Consider the following 19514-nt stretch of genomic DNA (forward strand, 5'->3'; position numbering starts at 1 on the left):
AAATCAAAAAACTGAAATATCACATTTACATAAGTATTCAGGCCGTTTACTTTGTTGAAGCACCTTTGGCAGCAATTACAGCCTCGAGTCTCAAAACAGCCTCGAAACAGGTTTTTAGACATTTTTATTTACTTCCCTAAGTAGTGCACTATGTTCGGAATAGGGTGTCATTTGGGACGCAGGCACTCAGTGAGAGATTAAAACATTTCCCAAGACTCAGTTTCCATTCTAAACCCTTACAGCTAGGTAGATGACTTTGCGGTGTTGTCTAGGGCTGTGGCGTTCATGAAATCTTGTTAGACTGTGACGGTCAAGCAAATAACTGCCGTTCTCACGGTAATTGATCATAATTAACATGAACACATTTAGCATCTCCTGGCTTCCAGGAACCACTGATGCAGACCTTTGGAACATCTATCCATGTAATATAGCCTACACCATTACAATAAATCCATTTTTTCCCAGACAGGTCTAAAGAAACATGATATGAAGAAAATGTTGTTTATTTCAGATGAACAGAATAGCACACTCTGAGTTGTCCTTATGCGCAGACTGTACACACTTCATCAGTCTCTCTCATTCCAAATTTAACAAGCACTTGATAATGCCTCAAATTTCCCAGTTTGTGTGGGCGTAATGCCCCCGAAAAAATCCATGACTTTTGCGGCCAGTGGCAGTTGTGCCCTTAGTCTGAAAATAACTATTAAAATTCCCTTCTCCAGGCTGCATGCCAAAGCACCTCACACGGCTCTCAGTCACGTGATCAGGTCTTTCTCACAGGCTACAAGTGAAGACAGACACATCGGGAACGCAGCTGCACGCATCCAATTCCGTTGGGCATATTGAAGATATTGGAAGAACTGTCCACATTTACTTTTCGTCAGCCAACAAGATGAGCAGGCCTAACGGACAGCAAAAGCACTAGCCTATGTCAATCTACTATCCCCAATAGTACAAAAGTTGACCTATTCTATTCTGTGTGAGAAATAAATATTTCAAACAAAGTCTGGTCAGTTGTGGGAAGCAATAGTTCCCAAATTAATACAACCACTAGCATTTAAAATAACTGTTTTAAGCAATAAGCCTGATGTAACAAATCAGAATGTTTAGCTTAAAATGTTGATAAACCATTAGGCTATTTCTTCACATTAGAAGCCCAGTAATGAGCACACAGCAGTAAGCTATAAGCGCAAATGTTCCATTAGCAGGAAAACACCATTCTCTACATGAGGTGTGCGACTATGATTTGAAAAAGTCGCAAAAAAAAGCATGGCTGCATCATTCACAAGTGACACATGGTGGCTCACACACAAACAAAGTACAAATGACTGCCGTTCTTTGCAAGAGGACCATTCTGTCATGTGTATGTGTGCTTGGTATGGAAAGTCGCATGTGTTCACGCCCGTATGCTCCTTTCCTCTCTCCTGGAGAACGCTCACTGGCGGAGAGGGGGATGAGGGATGAACGGATGGAGAGGGGAAACAGACATGAGAAAGCGCTGCCCAGCATGGGGCTCCATGGCTGGGAGGGGCCAGGCCCACCAGTGTCCAGAAGCTTACTCTTCAGAGAGTCTCCGGAGTGGGTCACCACAGCGAGAGGTCGGGCCTGTGTGCCGTCAGCCCAGGACTGAGCAGAGATGTCAGGGCCTACATTCATAAAGCGTCTCAGAGTAGGGTCAGGTCCCCCCGTCCATTTTACCTCATTCATTATGATCCAAAAGGCAAAACTGATCCTAGATCTCACTCCTACTAAGATGCTTTATTAATACGGGCCCTGATCTCTGGAGGATCTAAAAGAATGGATGAATATGTTGAGTGCATCGGCCTACACTGGTATCAACATGATTCGGAACACAAACAAGATACTGTATGACACTCACTTGGCATTGCAAATGTATCTAGACCTTGTGGCTGTTTGGCTAGATGTGTTCAAAACCTCACCTATTTATCAAACTCAAACAACACATCAATTAAATGGGGATATGCGGCACAGTGGTGGAGTGTGGGGGATACCATTATCTTCGTTCCAAAACGTCCTGCTTTGACACGCCTCACACTTTAAAGCTGTGGAACATTTTTATTCTTGATTCATTTCTCCTTGTTTGGATGTTTTCAATGAAACAATACATCTTAAATGTATGTTTACCAACTGAAGTTCTCCCTTGGTGTGGGAAAAGGTTTGGTCTTTTCCAATTTACTTTTCGTTTTTCACTCCCATTAATCTCCCATGCTCCCTGATTGTTTCCTTTCGTCCACTTCGGAATCACATTAAATTATTCATGGCTCCCCCCCGCATATACCTTGGAGATGGAATTAGCAAACAAACAATGCCAGAGACACTAATCCCTGTCTACAGAGAAATATCCTCTAATACACTAGAGCTCAGGCCGGCTGTTGACAGGCGCCTGTTACTGTCTTTAACTTCCCCGACCGACACAGAGCTGTTTACACAATAAACGTGTTCACAGAACGACCCAACACCACTGTGGAACACATATACCGTCAGAGTAGAATAATACTGGGGGGGCGACATGGTTGAATATGTGTGTGCGCGCGAGTGCATGTGTGCACGTGCGTGTACTTTACTGTACAGGAGCCGGGACACAGATGATATGTACAACTTCTCTCCTCTTCTTGTCTCTTGTCATGCGCAGAGCCAGGTCTGAAGGAGGCTTGTTTGCCTGTTCTGTTCCATAAAGCCCACACACAGACGAAGGGAGGCAGGGGACAGTACAAAGCCTGTGTCTGAACACAGGATGTTCTCACACTGTTCTAATGGAAGTCATAGCATGCGCCCATCCAAATCCCGATGTCTTGCATACCTCACTGGGCACATTGATACAACTTAATGTGTTACCATTGTGATTGATACAACAGCACGACTAAATGACCTGGATTGCAGTCAGTCGAGATGACATTAAGGGTACATGGTGCAAGAGATCCATACCCATTTGAGACTCTTTGCAGGTTATTCTAGCAATTGTGAGGATTTCCACAGACCTGCAACCCGGAACACGCATGTTTTCCATGATTACATACGAAGACATGTATTGTTACAGTAACCCAAACATGTGGCCATGGATATCTTACTCATTTTAAGGTAAAATACTGTTATATTAGTTTATCAAATAGCCTTAACATTAGACTATTTTTTTTTACAAAAGTAATATTGAATTGTGTTCAGTTTACAGCACAGCCAAATGTCAAAATGTATAAAAAGGATCTCTCTACTGCTTGGATAGTTCAATCTGAGTCACTGGAGTAATCCTATTTTTGGTTGAGATAGAGGCGTGAATCCAACATAATTTGTTAAGTTGTCGACAAGTTAATAGGTTATTTACCGTATGACAAGAGTTATAATGAATTGTGTTTTGTCGTCAACACAACCAAATGTCAACTTTTGATGGAAATGTACAGTGCATTCGGAAACTATTCAGACCCCTTGACTTTTTCCCCATTTGTTTAAGATACAGCCTTATTCTAAAAACAAAATCCTCATCAATCGACACACAATACTCCATAATGACATAGCAAAAAACGGTTTTTAGACATTTTTGCAAATTTATGAAAAATAACAAAAATAAATACCTTATTTGCATAAGTATTCAGACCCTTCCCTATGAGACTCAAAATTGAGCTCAGGTGCATCCTGTTTCGATTGATCATCCTTGAGATGTTTCTACAACTTGATTGGAGTCCACCTGTGGTAAATCCAATTGATTGGATATGATTTGGAAAGGCACACACCTGTCTATATAAGGTCCCACAGTTGACAGTGCATGTCAGAGTAAAAACCAAGCCATGAGGTAGAAGGAATTGTCCGTAGAGATCCGAGACATGATTGTGTCGAGGCACAGATCTGGGGAAGGCTACCAAAAGAATTGCAGCATTGAAGGTCCCCAAGAACACAGTGGCCTCCATCATTCTTAAATGGAAGAAGTTTGGAACCACCAAGACTCTTACTAGAGCTGGCCAAACTGAGCAATCGGGGGAGAAGGCCCTTGGTCAGGGAGGTGACCAAGAACCCAATGGTCACTCTGACAGAGCTCCAGAGTTCCTCTGTGGGAGAACATTCCAGAAGGACAACCATCTCTGCAGCACTCCATCCAATCAGGCCTTTATGGTAGAGTGGCTCGACGGAAGCCATTCCTCAGTAAAAGGCACATGACAGCCCGCTTAGAGTTTGTTAAAAGCTACCTAAAGACTCTTAGACCATGAGAAATAATATTCTTTGGTCTGATGAAACCAAGATTGAACTCTTTGGCCTGAATTCCAAATTTCAAGTCTGGTGGAAACCTGGCACCATCACTATGGTAAAGCATGGTGGTGGCAGCATCATGCAGTGGGGATGTTTTTCAGAGGCAGGGACTGGGAGACTAGTCAGGATCGAGGGAAAGAAAAATGGAGCAAAGTACATGAGATCCTTATGTAAATGTGATATTTCAGTTCTTTGCATTAATTTGCAAAAATGTCTAAAAACCTGTTTTTGCTTTGTTATTATGGGGTATTGTGTGTAGACTGATTAAATTGGTTTCCCCCTCATCAATTTCAGAATAAGGCTGTAATGTAACAAAATGTGGAAAAAGTGAAGGGGTCTGAATACTTCCCAAATGCACTGGTGTCTTCTGCTTGGATAGAGTCCGGCTTTAATTCCAGAACCATTATTCTTTCATTTGGTTCCACTGTTCCGACCTGAAAAATAAAGATCTGAACCGGCTCAAACACAAAAAAAGTACTGGTTTAAAATCATTCCTTTCTGTTTCATTTTAAACCTCTGAACATTGTTTTTTTGGTCAACATTAAATGACTTCACCAATCAGTGCGGATGAAGCAAGCAATAGTTTTTTTTTAGCTTAGGCTGTCCATAGTGCATGGGCTCTATTGGCTGCCTAGGCTATAGTTGTCTATGTGCGCGATGGACAACTAAGTGTAGGGTGTGAGATGCGACTGAAAGGTGGGGAGAGAGTGAGAGAGGGTGGAGGAGGAGGCCTGACTTGAAGCGCTGGGCATCTTGTTATGACATGCATAGGCCCACAGAATTAATGCTACTGAGGAGTGGCTTCTATCAAGGAACTTTTAATGTTTTTTAACTTCCAAGAGTTGGACCAGAGTTAGCTCGCTAACAAGCTTGTGTGTGCAGACCGGCACCAGAATAAAATAACATTTTACATTTTTGTAGTTAATAAATCCAATGTGAAACGTGATAACTATAGTATCCGTAACTAGCATAAAGCAAGTGAATCCATTATTCTCCAATTAAAAATCTCTCCTTAATTTCTGAATCATGCTTGCAAAGTCATTAGGCTACAGTAGCCTATGTTTTAGCGGGGGAGGGGGAACATTGTCTACACTCGAACACACACTGGCAAAGATTTTCATCTGGCAGGAAAACACTGGAATAAGTTTCTGAGTGACAAGAGTGAGGGCTTTCGCCTTGGTGCTTTTTTTTTGTGGGATGAAAAAAAATGCCCGGAACATAAAATAATGTTAATCCCGGATCTCATATTTTTTAAATAATGGTTCTGTTTCGGTTTCTGATTCTGTTCCTCTAAATATTTAGTTATTTTCCTGGTTTGGTTCTGTTCCCTGAACCGGTTTCAACCCCCACTTTAAATACAGTCTGATTAGATTTAACCCTATTCTATAACTTTTATTGTTGGTTGAGATGGAGAAGTGAATTCAACGTATTTATTATTAACTCTTAGATTCCATTTGAAATCAACCAAAGGTTAAAACCCTAGGCCTATACAATATCTTCAGAAAATATCAGCTTAATCACCTTCTTGATATGCTACACCTGTCAGGTGGATGGATTACCTTGACAAAGGATAAATGCTCACTAACAGGAATGTAAACAAATTCGTGCACCACACATTTGAGCAAAATAAGCTTTCTGGGCGAATGGAACATTTCTAGGAATATTCTATTTCAGTTCATAAAACATGGGACCAACACTTTACATGTTGCGTTTATATTTTTGTTCAGTATATCATTTCTAAATCATTTTTCTCACGATGCACATTGGTAATTGTCAGTGACAAATATCTAAGCAGGGCTTGGTTAAAACCCTGGATGGGAGATCGAATGGATAGCTAGCTGCAGATATGTCAATTCTCCAGTATGAGGTGCTGCCCAGACTATTGTTTTTTTTCTCCTAGTGAATATTACGTTTTATACAAGATTCGTCTATGTTGAAAATTGGTTACCATGATGACATAACAAGAGTTGATGACTTTTTTTCAAATCAAATGTATTTTCCACATAGATTGCACGTCACAATACGTTGACAAATTACGCTGAAACAACATTGATTTATCCAGTTTATGCCCAGTGGGTAGAGTCTATTATCAAATGGATTCTCAATTCAGTCTGGATAACAGGGAGATGACACCTCACCAAACGTACATGGCTTTAATATCAGCTGAGGGTCTTTACAGTTCTTTAAAATAAAGACCTTTAATATATTCCATGAGTACATTGTAGGTACTGCAAGTCTACAATATGTAGTCATTAAAGTGTACTGGATATGAAGGTTAGCATGGTGGCCTTAAATGGGGTTGGAATTTAAGTATGCTCTCTCTAATTCTCTCTTTCTTTCTCACTCTCTCTGGGAGGACCTGAGCCATAGGACCATGCGCCTCAGGACTACCTGGCACGATGACTCCTTGCTGTCCCCAGTCCACTTGGCCGTGCTGCTGCTCCAGTTTCAACTGTTCTGCCTGTGGCTATGGAACCCTGACCTGTTCACTGGACGTGCTACCTGTCCCAGACCTGCTGTTTTCAACTCTCTAGAGACAGCAGGAGCAGTAGAGATACTCTCAATGATTGGCTATGAAAAGCCAACTGACATTTACTCCTGAGGTTGCACCCTCGACAACTACTGTGATTATTATTATTTGACCATGCTGGTCATTTATGAACATTTGAACATCTTGGCCATGTTCTGTTATAATCTCCACCCGGCACAGCCAGAAGAGGACTGGCCACCCCTCATAGCCTGGTTCCTCTCTAGGTTTCTTCCTAGGTTTTGGCCTTTCTAGGGAGTTTTTCCTAGCCACTGTGCTTCTATACCTGCATTGCTTGCTGTTTGGAGTTTTAGGCTGTACAGCACTTTGATATATCAGCTTATGTAAGAAGGCCTATATAAATGAATTTGATTTGAAATGTGAGAATAGACTTAAACCCATTGCCCGTATTCACAAAGAGTCTCAGAGTAGGAGTGCTGATCGAGGATCCATTAAGCCCATTAGATCAAGATTAATAAGACTTTATGGACAGCGAGGGACCTGATCGTAGATCTGCCCTCCTACTCTAAGACACTTTATGGTTAATGGCGGGATCAATGCTCCCTTTTCTCAATGCGAAGCAAAGGACACATATTTGAAGTTTCTCTTCTGACTCACAAAACCATGCATATGTTAGCCTGCAGCTAATGGATGTGAGCACATACACAATGCTCTAAACTGGTTGTGACAATCCTGAGACAGATATTACGGCAATCACAATGTATGAATGGGAAATGGAGAAGTGAAATGTGTCTTATCGAGTAACTGTCAACTGCTGGTGCTGTGTCTGTGTCTCCTGGAAGAGGTGATGCATGAGGGCCTTTGAGCGATGCCTGGACTGACAGGTGGCGATGAAATGGTAGAGAGGACTACACACACACACACATCCTGCCAGGGGCACTGATGGAGAGGAGAGCGAGGAAGACTTTGATCCCCGCACCAAGGCCACTCAAATGGAGAGTCAATGATGAGGAGAGGAAAAAGATGCAGCGACAGAGAGAGAGAGAGAGAGAGAGAGAGAGAGAGAGAAGTGCTCTCTAACCTCTGTGCTCATTGATACAGATGTTGAAGCATGAACACACAGGGAATCCGTCATCCGACAGTCTGACTGGGACAACCTACTGGACAAACATCTACAAAGGAATTTATTAACATACTGTGACATATACAGATGTAGGATCTCAATTTGATCACTCCTTTGTTGCTGAGAACTTTCCTGCACGGCAGGAAATGCAAACTTGTAGTGTATTTGAGTTTTAAAAAGGGTTCTAAAGTTTGTAATTTTGACTGTTTCAGAGCCAACAAACCAGACTGACATGCAGTCATTGAAAACTTCTTTGCAGAATTCAATATCAATGGGGGGGAAATTGGTACCGTTTCATTACAGATTAAATGGTCTTGATCGCTCTTTTGTTGCTGAGAATTTTGCTGCATCACAGGAAATACAGATGAGCTTTGTGATTTACATAAATTCACTGAAAACCCGCACTAACACAGTTATATTAACAGTATTGTACTTTTCATGTAGTATAATTTTGGTCAGCAAATAGCCTAACCACTGATGAAGCAACATTATGGACTAAATGTTCAAATCCTGTTGCTGCAGGATTATTTTGCTGAGACAATACAGATCTTAATTTGATCACTCTTTTGTTGATAATTTGCAAATGTGTGTATTCAAGGTTTAAAAAGGCTTCTAAAGTTAGTAATTCCCACTTTAAAATGTCAGACTTGATTTGCCCTATCGTAAAATGTACAAACCACTACAGAAAATATCCATTAATTATAATAATTCACATTTTTGGTTGCTGCAGGATTATTTTCCTGCTGTAGCAAACTGGCTCTAATTAAGATCCTACATCTGTACTGGTCAAATTAAGATCCTACATCTGTATGACTGCCACAGCAGCGTAAGGTAACCTTGCTATAAAGAGAAGTTACTACTGTAAAGTCAACACGATAACATGCACCTCACAAAAATATATTTGTTTCCGTTGCTTAAAAACTCCACACATACCTTTTCCAAGCATCTCAAAACACATTCCCTTTGATCTGTATACACACACACACACACACACACACACACATCCATTTCTCCAGCCTTAACTGTTAGTGTCTGGGTGAGGGAGAGGGACTCAGGAAGCTAAACCCCATTACTCTGTGTGAAGAGCCCAGGTAATTATGTCTGGCATTTTGACAAGTGCTTGTCGGACTGAAGGTCAGTTCTGTCTGCATTGGTGATCTATGCTAATCTGCTCAGCTGGAGAGAAGAGGGAGACCAGCATTCTATGGTGTGGCTGTTATATACCTCATGGATATACAAAACAACGAACACGTACACTGAGTGTACAAAACACTAGGAACACCTTCCTAATATTGAGTTGCGCCCCCTTTTGCCCTCAGAACAGCCTCAATTCGTTGGGGCATGGACTCTACAAGGCGTCGAAAGCATTCCACAGGGATGCTGGCCCATGAGGACTCCAATTCTTCCCCCACAATTGTGTCAAGTTGGCTGGATGTAATTTGGTTGGTGGACCATTCTTGATACACATGGAAACTGTTGAGTGTGAAAAATCCAGCAGCATTGCAGATCTTGACACACTCAAACCAGTGCGCCTGGCACCTACTACCATATCCCGTTCAAAGGCACTTAAATGTTTTGTCTAGCCCATTCACCCTCTGAATAGCACATATAAACAATCCATATCTCAATTGTCTCAAGTCCTAGAAATCCTTCTTTAACCTGCCTCCTCCCCTTCATCTACACTGATTTAAGTTAATTTAACAGGTGACCTCAATAAGGGATCATAGCTTTCACCTGGATTCACCTGTTCAGTCTATGTCATGGAAAGAGCAGGTGTTCCTAATGTTGTCTACACTGAGTGCAGACATTATCTCCATCTGTGATCTACACTAATCTGATAAACTGGGGAAATTGGGTCGAATTTGAACCCATACTTGTAGCGGTCAGGACATAAGATTAATACCTGCCACCGGCCAGATGCGGGTAGATTTAGGTATTGGCAGGTAAGAATGTCTACTTCCCCAGTCACTTTGGCGGGTGGTCAATTTGCAGGGTCCCGACAGGGCGAGCGTTTCATTCGCATTTGTGAATAAAAGTAGTCAAAAGTCAAGTATGAGCATATGTGTGAGTTGCAATTTTTTGTAGAAAAATGCTGAATTCGCTGTTTAAAAAAAATATTTTTCCGATGTTTTGTTTCATAGCTGCTAATCACACAAAGAAATATGAATCCTACATCCCACCTTGCGCAGCAACAGCTTTGCGCAATGTGAGTGAAGCGCTGATAAGATTCATTTTTGGAGGCGCTGGCACAGGCATAAAAGTTAGTCTAATTTACTCAAGTTAGCAAAGTGAGACTTTGTCCTCATGTTTCTTGGCTATTTACATCGTTTTTTTTATCACAATCTGGGTTGTTTTTCAATGTTAGTTTGAATCTACTGCTTCAACTGATAGCAAAGAGACACTGTAGGCGGCTACTTCCAGTCACGTCCCAAATCTCTCACACACAAAGACACACATGACACGAATCAAGTGGCCCCATTACCATGGTAACTCCCCACCCTTAAAAGGGCAGCTGAATATTTGGTCTCATTTGATAATTTGGTTCAAATAAAACATCTAATTAAATTGAGAAATAAACCACATTACTTCTTACCAATACATTTCTTCTTTTGGAAACATTACAAAGCATGGTCATTAGTTTTATGAAATTATGGTGACAAATTATTTTTGCTGGTAAAAAAAATCTGAGTGGCTAGTAGATTTTTTTTATCTTCTTGCCACAGTGGCTTGTGAAACACACAGTTAATTTTAGGCCCTAGCAGCGGGTACATAATACATGTGTTTCTAGAGGCAGCGGTATAGACTACTAAACAAACCCAGGCCACAGACATTCTATATCTATGTTCAAAACACAGTTTCCCTGTTTCCATTGCTGCTTCTCTGTAAGTCTATGTGTTTGTGTGCGAGAGGATATATCTCCCTGACTGAGGGGAAGGCAGTGTCTCAGTCTCTCTACATTCAAATGATCTATCTCCTTTTCCCTTGGCTGCATCTCCCCAGCTCTTCCTCTCCTCATCCTCTCTCTCTCGATCTCTCTCTGTCCCAGGGGTGACAGCAGTGTGTCAGGGCTCTGCTCCTGGCTGCTCCAGATGGCCCCGGCTGCTGGCCCCTGTAGGTCCAGAGGCCCCCAGCTCTTTGACCAGGACTGTGGTTCTCACGGCCTGGGGGCCCGGGCACGCTGCTGGGCCTGGCCTCTGGGGCCTCTGGGGTCGACCAGCCGTGACAGCCCAGACAAAAGGGTGTCCCTCATCCCACCGCCCACCAGCCTACACATCTTCCCGAACAGCCACCCATCCTTGACCACAGAGTGTGGACAGTGTGTCCAGATCACTGTCTAAGCTTCATAAAGGGGGCATTTTTATACGTTACTGGTCGGAAGACTCGGCACAAGTACTGTTTACTTCACCAGAAACACATACCTTAAAGAAAATAACAGACCGTCATACTCATACGTGATGTTACTGCCAAGAAGAGGTCTCGTTGCTACGTTTGCCAATAGAATACAGTGAAGCAGTCTGTCCAGCCAAAATGTGCAAAAGACTTTCAAATTGCATGGTGTGTTTCCTCTTAATGATAGCATGACAGATGTTTTGTAAAGATGAAGTAATATCACATTAGCATCATAATTGCATATCTAATGATATACCGAAATAAATCTGTTCAAGAAGATGGAAGATAATACAAATTGCCTCCTAACAGCGCAGGGGGAAAAAAAACCACATTAATTTCAAATGACTTCAAGTGATCACGTGCTCCAATGTGAAGTTAATTTAATAACATGTGACAACATGTAAAGCAACATATGATAACACGAAACTACACATGTGAAAACATGTGACCACATGTAAAGTGTTCCAAAAACACGTTTTCACATGATTTCACATATGACATTTCACGTGAAAATGTCACATGAAAATTCTTCCATGTAAAATCATGTGATTTTTCTATAAAAGGGAGGCATTTTCTTCACAATATAAATCCCCCAAAACCCCCTGAAAAAAACATGAATTTTTGGGATGTTTCAGAAAGGCATGTAAATGTGTATAACACTGTATGAATGATATTGGTCCACATAGAGCAATTGCTCTAAGGAAACACAAAACAACCAATGCATGTTTCCACCTACCCGGTTACTGTACACAGAGGAAAAAACAGAAGGAGAAATTGAGAGAGGGATTACATTTCTCATGGCTAAAGAAACGTTGGTTAGTAGTGAGCGTAACACATTTTGACAGAACCAATTTCCCATGTGAAGGTGATTTACATGTTTGCCGATCAGTCTGAAGCACACAGCTTTTCACCACATTCAGAACCTCATTCTATGAGAGAGAGAGAGAGAGAGAGAGAGAGAGAGAGAGAGAGAGAGAGAGAGAGAGAGAGAGAGAACGAAGGAGCAAAAAGCAAGAGTGTCTTTAATGACAAATTGCAACATTGTTTTTTTTACAGCTTGGTCAGCTCTTCATCAAAACTTGAATAAATCATTTCCCTTGCAAATGAGTCTCACTCACACACAAACACACACTAGCCTAGTTTCTTTTATTATAAAGCAGCCGCCTCCTCTTTTGTTTTCTAGCCGTGCGGGGGTTTAGTGAGCACAGGTCATTGTCCGGCAGTTTTCCAGTTGAGCAAAACACAAGAGCTCCTAGTAGCTCCTACCTTCACTAATACAGTGAGACCTCCCATCATGATTTTCACTTCTTATTCTACCCGTAACAACCCTCAGCCAAAAGATGGCAGTGCTTTCATTGAGATATCAAATCTCCTCTTTATACTGTCCATGTGCATCCCAAATGGAACCATAATCCCGTTATAGTGCACTACTAACATACATATGAGTGAAGATGTTTGGGTGTTTACATTTACATTTACATTTAAGTCATTTAGCAGACGCTCTTATCCAGAGCGACTTACAAATTGGTGCATACACCTTATGACAACCAGTGGAACAGCCACTTGCATCTAAATCTTGTTGGGGGAGAAGGGGGGGGGTGAGAAGGATTACTTACCCTTACTTACCCTATCCTAGGTATTTATTATAAAGCAGCCGCCTCCTCTTTTGTTTTCTAGCCGTGTTTAGTGAGCACAGGTCATTGTCCGGCAGTTTTCCAGTTGAGCAAAACACAAGAGCTCCTAGTAGCTCCTACTAGTAGTGCACTATATAGGGAATAGGGTGCCATTTGGGATGCAGCCCATGCTTTTCAATGGGATCTCTCCCTATAAGAAGGATTTTCAATGGGACCTTTCTCTCCCTATGGCTTTTCTATGACATATGGGTCATTCCACAAAATGGGTGCCTTTTGGAATGCAAACTTAAGAAATGTAAAATATTTCACTTTAAAATATCTCTTCTTTCAACATTCAATAGGATTTTTAGACTACGGAAAAACACATTTTCCCATCTCAGGCATTCAATCCTATGAACTAAGAGCATTTTATCTGCACCTGTACCACACTGTGTGTCAACCCTGCTACGGACACTTATTTAACTGCCTAACTAATATTTATACAGAACAAAATATAAATGCAACATGTAAAGTGTTGGCCCCATGTTTCATGAACTGAAATAAAAGTTCCCAGAAATCTTCTATACGCACAAAAAGCTTATTTCTATCAAGTTCTTTACATCTCTGTTAGTGATAATTTATCCTTTGCCAAGATAATCCATCCACCTGACAGGTGTGGCATATCAAGAAGCTGATTAAAGAGCATGATCGTTAAACAGGTGTAACTTGTGCTGGGGACAATAAAAGGCCACTCTAAAATGTGCAGTTTTGTCACACAACACAATGCCACAGATAATCTCAAGTTTTGAAGGCGAGTGTCCACCATTGAATGTTCATTTCTCTACCATAAGCCGTCCAATGGGCCTCACAACCGCAGACCACGTGTAACCACGCCAGCCCAGGACCTTCACATCCGGTTTCTTCACCTGCTGAATCGTCTGAGACCAGCCACTCGGACAGCTGATGAAACGGAGGAGAATTTCTGTCAGTAATAAAGCACTTTTGTGCGGAAAAACTCATTCGGATTGACTGGGCCTGGCTCAGTGGGTGAGCTAAGCCCTTCCAGGCCCACCCATATCTGCACCCCTGCCCAGTCATGTGCAATCCCTAGATTAGGGCCTAATGAATTTCTTTCAATTGACTGATGTCCTTCTATGAACTGTAACTCAGTAAAATCATTGAACTTGTTGCATATTGGTTTTCTATGTTTTGTTCTGCATAAAAGCATGTTTGAGATAAATCCAAAATGTTCTCAATGATCAAATATCCTTTGTACAAATAAACTCACATATAATATCAAATTAATAAAGTTGACGTTGGCCCTCTAATAGAGTTGAGGTTCCAGGTGATCATCGGCCATTACTCCTCATGTGGTGTAGAGCATGGGGCCACATGGTGTTCATGAAATGAGGAATTATTTCGTTGAACGACCCACATATCGAAACAGATCTAGTAGACGTATCAAAACAACACCCAGATATCTTCACTCACATGTTAAATGTAACACTTTATCATGGCTGCATAGGGAGTGTACGTTGCACTGATAAACCTTACTCAATGTAAATGTCATAACATGTGGACGGAGAAATGTTTTTGAATGAATAGGGCCCCAGTTGCAAGTTTAAGATTTTCACAAAGACATAGGAAAAATGTATTCATTCAAATTGAGCTATCATTGACACAGGCCTATTCTCCAATCCTAATCATTGTGTTCTTGTTCTGACCATTTCCACCAAAATTGCTTAATTGTCAACAGAATGCTTTTTCAAGAAAAATACTCACTATAGAGCTAAACTAAAGAAACACCTTACAATTCCTCCATTTATTTTGCACAAACCTGGAAACCAGTCAATAGTTAACACACAATGAGCCCAAGGGTTTGACGTGTGTGTGTGTGTGTGTGTGTGTGTGTGTGTGCGTGCGTGCGTGCGTGCGACGAGTTCATCAGGCGGCCATGTTGTTCATGCACTGGCAAACAGAGGTCAAATGTAACCCAGGATTACCCAGGAGGCAGAGTGTTATTCAGTTTCTGTTTTACATTCAACCCAGAGAATATTCATTTTGTTTCTGAAGCACCGGCAAGAGACGGCTTTGAAATCATGAAAAATGATCATATCACATTGGTCAATGTACCGCAGTTGTCCTTGATCTTTGAGTGTTTTATAGTTGTAAAACATTCAGGAAAACAATTTATAATAATGCAGGATAATAGTTATGTGTTTGACTTCCGTATACAAACTGAATGTTTCTTATTCTACGTATATGAATCTTTATACACAACTTTATACTACTGTATATTATGGTAAATGTGTAAACATTGTAATAGATTTCTCTGTAAATCTATGGCTTTCCTGTAAATCTACGGCTTTCCTGTAAATCTACGGCTTTCCTGTAAATCTACGGCTTTCCTGTAAATCTACATGTATACATGCCCTATTCATTTCCCAACTGAAACCTTGTAAGGGGGATATCTAAGTATTCCTCCTGACAGGCAAATCTCGGTCAGTCATTGGTATTCTGGTCAGCCTGATTCATAATTCATCAATAGCAGTCAGGCTGCTGATAATGTTGACTTAACATTTGGTCTGGCATTTCGCTGCAGTCATTAGGTCTCCCACCACGGTGCCTAATCAACACTCAAATCACTCCACATAGACAGACGCACGAATGAGCACGCACACAGAAACACACACACAGGCATGTAGGCACAAGCATTCAGGCACGTACACACACACAAAGAAAGTATCTCAACCTAGTACCAATGGACGTACCCATAGGGGTCCACAGCACTAGAACCATGGAATAACTGTTATTCTGGTGCTTGCACAATCCCAGCTTCAAAACCCATGTAACACCAACCATTCCAAACACATTTTCATCATCTTCCAGCCATCTTTATGTCTCAAATAATATCACATCACACCCCAATCCCCAAAATCCCCCTTCTACCTATTTCATACACTAAGAAAAAAAGGGTTCCAAATGGGTTCTTTGTGGAGGGATAGGGTTCTACCAAGGACTATTTTGATCAGAAGGACCCTTTCTGGAAGACAAGGGTTCTTTGTAAAGCAAAGGGTTCTACATAGAACCTTTAATATCATAGGAACTGTTTTTGGAAGAACAGGCTCTTTGATGATTCTTTGTTAGGCAAGAAGGATTCTTTGGGAGGAAAGAAAGGTTCTACATACAACCATATATAATATTTCCCAGCATGCTCTTTTGCAGTGAGATTTTTTGAATTGTGTGTTTTACTGTAATATCTGTGTTTTTTGCAATGATTGGTTGATTAATTTTATGCTACACAAATATAAATAATATACAGTTTTCTAAACTAATCCAATCTGTTAGTAATTGGATTTATTTCACCCGTTGCTGAGATGGTTGTTTCAGTTTAGATGATTGAGGTAGTCTCAGTATTTAACCTTCCATACACTGCCAGTCATGCTTAATGCAGGTTGCAGGTGATTAAAAATTCCACTTGTTCGATAGCCTAACTCCGTATTACAATTCACTTGCAAGCCAGTATAATGTGGCCTGTAAACCAGGAGATTCCTAACACCACTGTGTTAGGGTATAACTAGGCCCATATAAACCCAGCAAAAAAAGAAACGTCCTCTCACTATCAACTGCGTTTATTTTCAGCAAACTTAACATGTGTAACATAACTAGATTCAACAACTGAGACAAACTGAACAAGTTCCAGAGACATGTGACTAAAAGAAATGGAATAATGTGTCCCTGAACGAGGGGGGGTACAAAATCAAAAGTACGTCAGTATCTGGTGTGGCCACCAGCTACATTAAGTACTGCAGTGCATCTCCTCCTCATGGACTGCACCAGATTTGCCAGTTCTTGCTGTGAGATGTAACCCCACTCTTCCACCAAGGCACCTGCAAGTTTCTGGGGGGAAATGGCCCCAGCCCTCACCCTCCGATCCAACAGGTCCCAGACGTGCTCAATGGGATTGAGATCCGAGCTCTTCGCTGGCCATGGCAGAACACTGACATTCCTATCTTGCAGGAAATCACGCACAGAATGAGCAGTATGGCTGGTGGCATCGTCATGCTGGAGGGTCCTGTCAGGATGAGTCTGCAGGAAGGGTACCACACGAGGGAGGAGGATGTCTTGCCTGTAACGCACAGCGTTGAGATTGCCTGCAATAACAAAAGGTTCCATCCGCTGATGTCCGACCATCACCCCTGGTGAGACAAAACCGCGACTCGTCAGTGAAGAGCACTTTGTGGCAGTCCTGTCTGGTCCAGCGACGGTGGGTTTGTGCCTATAGGCGACGTGGTTGCCGGTGATGTCTCGTGAAGAACTGCCTTACAACAGGCCTACAAGCCCTCAGTCCAGCCTCTCTCAGCCTATTGTAGACAGTCTGAGCACTGATGGAGGGATTGTGCGTGCCTAGTGTAACTCGGGCAGTTGTTGTTGCCATCCTGTACCTGTCCCGCAGATGTGATGTTCGGATGTACTGATCCTGTGCAGGTGTTGTGCTACATGGTCTGCCACTGCGAGGACGAACAGCTGTCCGTCCTGTCTCCCTGTAGTGCTGTCTTAGGCGTCTCACAGTACGGAAATTGCAATTTATTGCCCTGGCTACATCTGCAGTCTTCATGCCTCCTTGCAGAATGACTAAGGCATGTTCACACAGATGAGCAGGGGCCCTGGGCATCTTTCTTTTTGTGTTTTTCAGAGTCAGTAGAAAGGCCTCTTTAGTATCCTAAGTTTTCATAACTGTGACCTTAATTGCCTACCGTCTGTAAGCTGTTAGTGTCTTAATGACCGTTCCACGGGTGCATGTTCATTAATTGTTTATGGTTCATTGAACAAGCATGGGAAACAGTGTTTAAACCCTTTACAATGAAGATCTGTGAAGTCATCTGGATTTTTACGAATTATCTTTGAAAGACAGGGTTCTGAAAAGGGATGTTTCTTTTTTTGCTGAGTTTATATGTAATGTATTGTCATAAATAATTACATTTGAAAGGCTAATAAGGCTGGTGGAAGTGTTCATAGGAAGAACCCTCCAAAGAAAAAGAAAAAAGAGTTCTCAGTAGAACCCTTCATAGATGGTTCTAGGTAGATCCCTTCATAGAGGATTTTAGGTATAACCATATACAGGGGGTTATTTTAAGAACCCTAGATAGAACCCTCTGCAAAGGGTTCTACCTAGCACCAAAAAGGGTTTTGCTATGGGGACAAACCGAAGAAGCCTGTATGGTTCTACTTAGCACCTTTTCCCCCCCCTAAGAGTGTAGTGTTGTTGTTGTAGCATCTCTGTAAATGGATAGGACAGAAACAAACCCCCATATACCACCCTATAATACAACAGGAGTAGAGTGGTGCCAAATTCCTTTCAATGGAACAACAGCACATTTCAGCCAATAAAAAAAAGGCTCCATGAGGTTTGTTCTAGTGTTGTTACTGTTGTTGTTCCAACCCCGGTGTTATTGACTGCTGGACTGTTGCTCTCTGCTTCGCAAAGTCAATTCCAATCGAAAGCAAGGGCGACACCCTCCCGTGTTGTCCCAAGCTCAGACAATGCCAGCGTTGTGTTGTGGTGCGGTGCAGGAGCGGTGCATACTGAAATATCAAATCCTATTTCTCTCTCTCTCTCGCCATGACACCTTTCTATCAGACCACATCTGGCTATACGAAGACTAGCTTGTCTGAGAGTCACACTCTCCATCCCAAATGGCACCCTACGCCCTATATAGTGCACTACTTTTGACTAGAGCCCTAATACTAAGCCTATGGGCCCTGGTCAAAAGTAGGGCATTAAATAGGGAATCGGCTGCCATTTGGGATGCAGACTATGTATCTCAGTAGGAACAGCAGTGTGTCCAGCTTGTTATCCTGTGTGAAAATGATCCTCATTGGTCATTACACCATGTTAATAATCTTATAGACATGGGCTTGTCCGGACTAGAAGGACACTGTGATACCTATCCTATAAGCGCGGTGGATATGAGACTCTCATTTACTCAGAGAGAACATGACAAAAATGGTGTGTAGGTGGTGGAAATTAAATCCAGTATAATGGAGGTCATTGGCACGATGTGGTTCTTTCTATTTAAATGCGCTGAGTTAGAAATGTAGCTAATCATTTCTACTTGCTGTGTGGGTTTGTGTGCTGCATGGGTAGAGCACACAAACCCTGTGTGTCTCATTGTGTGTGTGTGTGCTGTGTGACTGTCAGTGTACATGTGCATGAATTGTATGTTTTATTTGACCTTTATTGAACTAGGCAAGTCAGTTAAGGGACAAAAGAATGTGGGCCTACCCCCCCTTTGTTCGGGGACACATTATTCAATAAATGGTGATGATCGGTCATGATAATGGTGGGTGGATCTTGGGGGATATGGGTTGGTGTAACTGTGAGAATGGTCCTACCTGCAACGTGAGCCACATCTGCAGTGCTAACATTGTGATGGTTGGTGCCCACCCTGAAGGTTACAGCTGGACCCAGCACTCTGGAAGACAGAAGAAAAAGAGACAAAATTAGCAACCTCCTTTTGAACACCCCAAACTCAATACCCTTCAATTGAACCGCAGTCCGAGGTAGAAAGAGAGGAATAGAGACGAGTCGAGAAAGACGGAGCGACTCCCAGAGAGCTTCGGCGACCAGCGAGCTTCAAAA

At 42.0% G+C, this 19514-nt stretch overlaps 1 protein-coding gene across 1 annotated transcript in view; it reads right to left on the reverse strand.

Annotated features, from left to right (window-relative positions):
* Window positions 1–19514, reverse strand: part of ptprn2 (protein tyrosine phosphatase receptor type N2) — a 256439-nt gene that overhangs the window by 135809 nt on the left and 101116 nt on the right. Inside the window, exon 10 of the mRNA XM_052506465.1 lies at window positions 19268–19347. Within this exon, the coding sequence (XP_052362425.1) occupies window positions 19268–19347 (80 nt within the window). The remainder of the gene's footprint in view (window positions 1–19267; window positions 19348–19514) is intronic.

Source organism: Oncorhynchus keta, chromosome 4 (genome assembly GCF_023373465.1).
Source record: "Oncorhynchus keta strain PuntledgeMale-10-30-2019 chromosome 4, Oket_V2, whole genome shotgun sequence".
Lineage (NCBI taxonomy): Eukaryota > Metazoa > Chordata > Actinopteri > Salmoniformes > Salmonidae > Oncorhynchus > Oncorhynchus keta.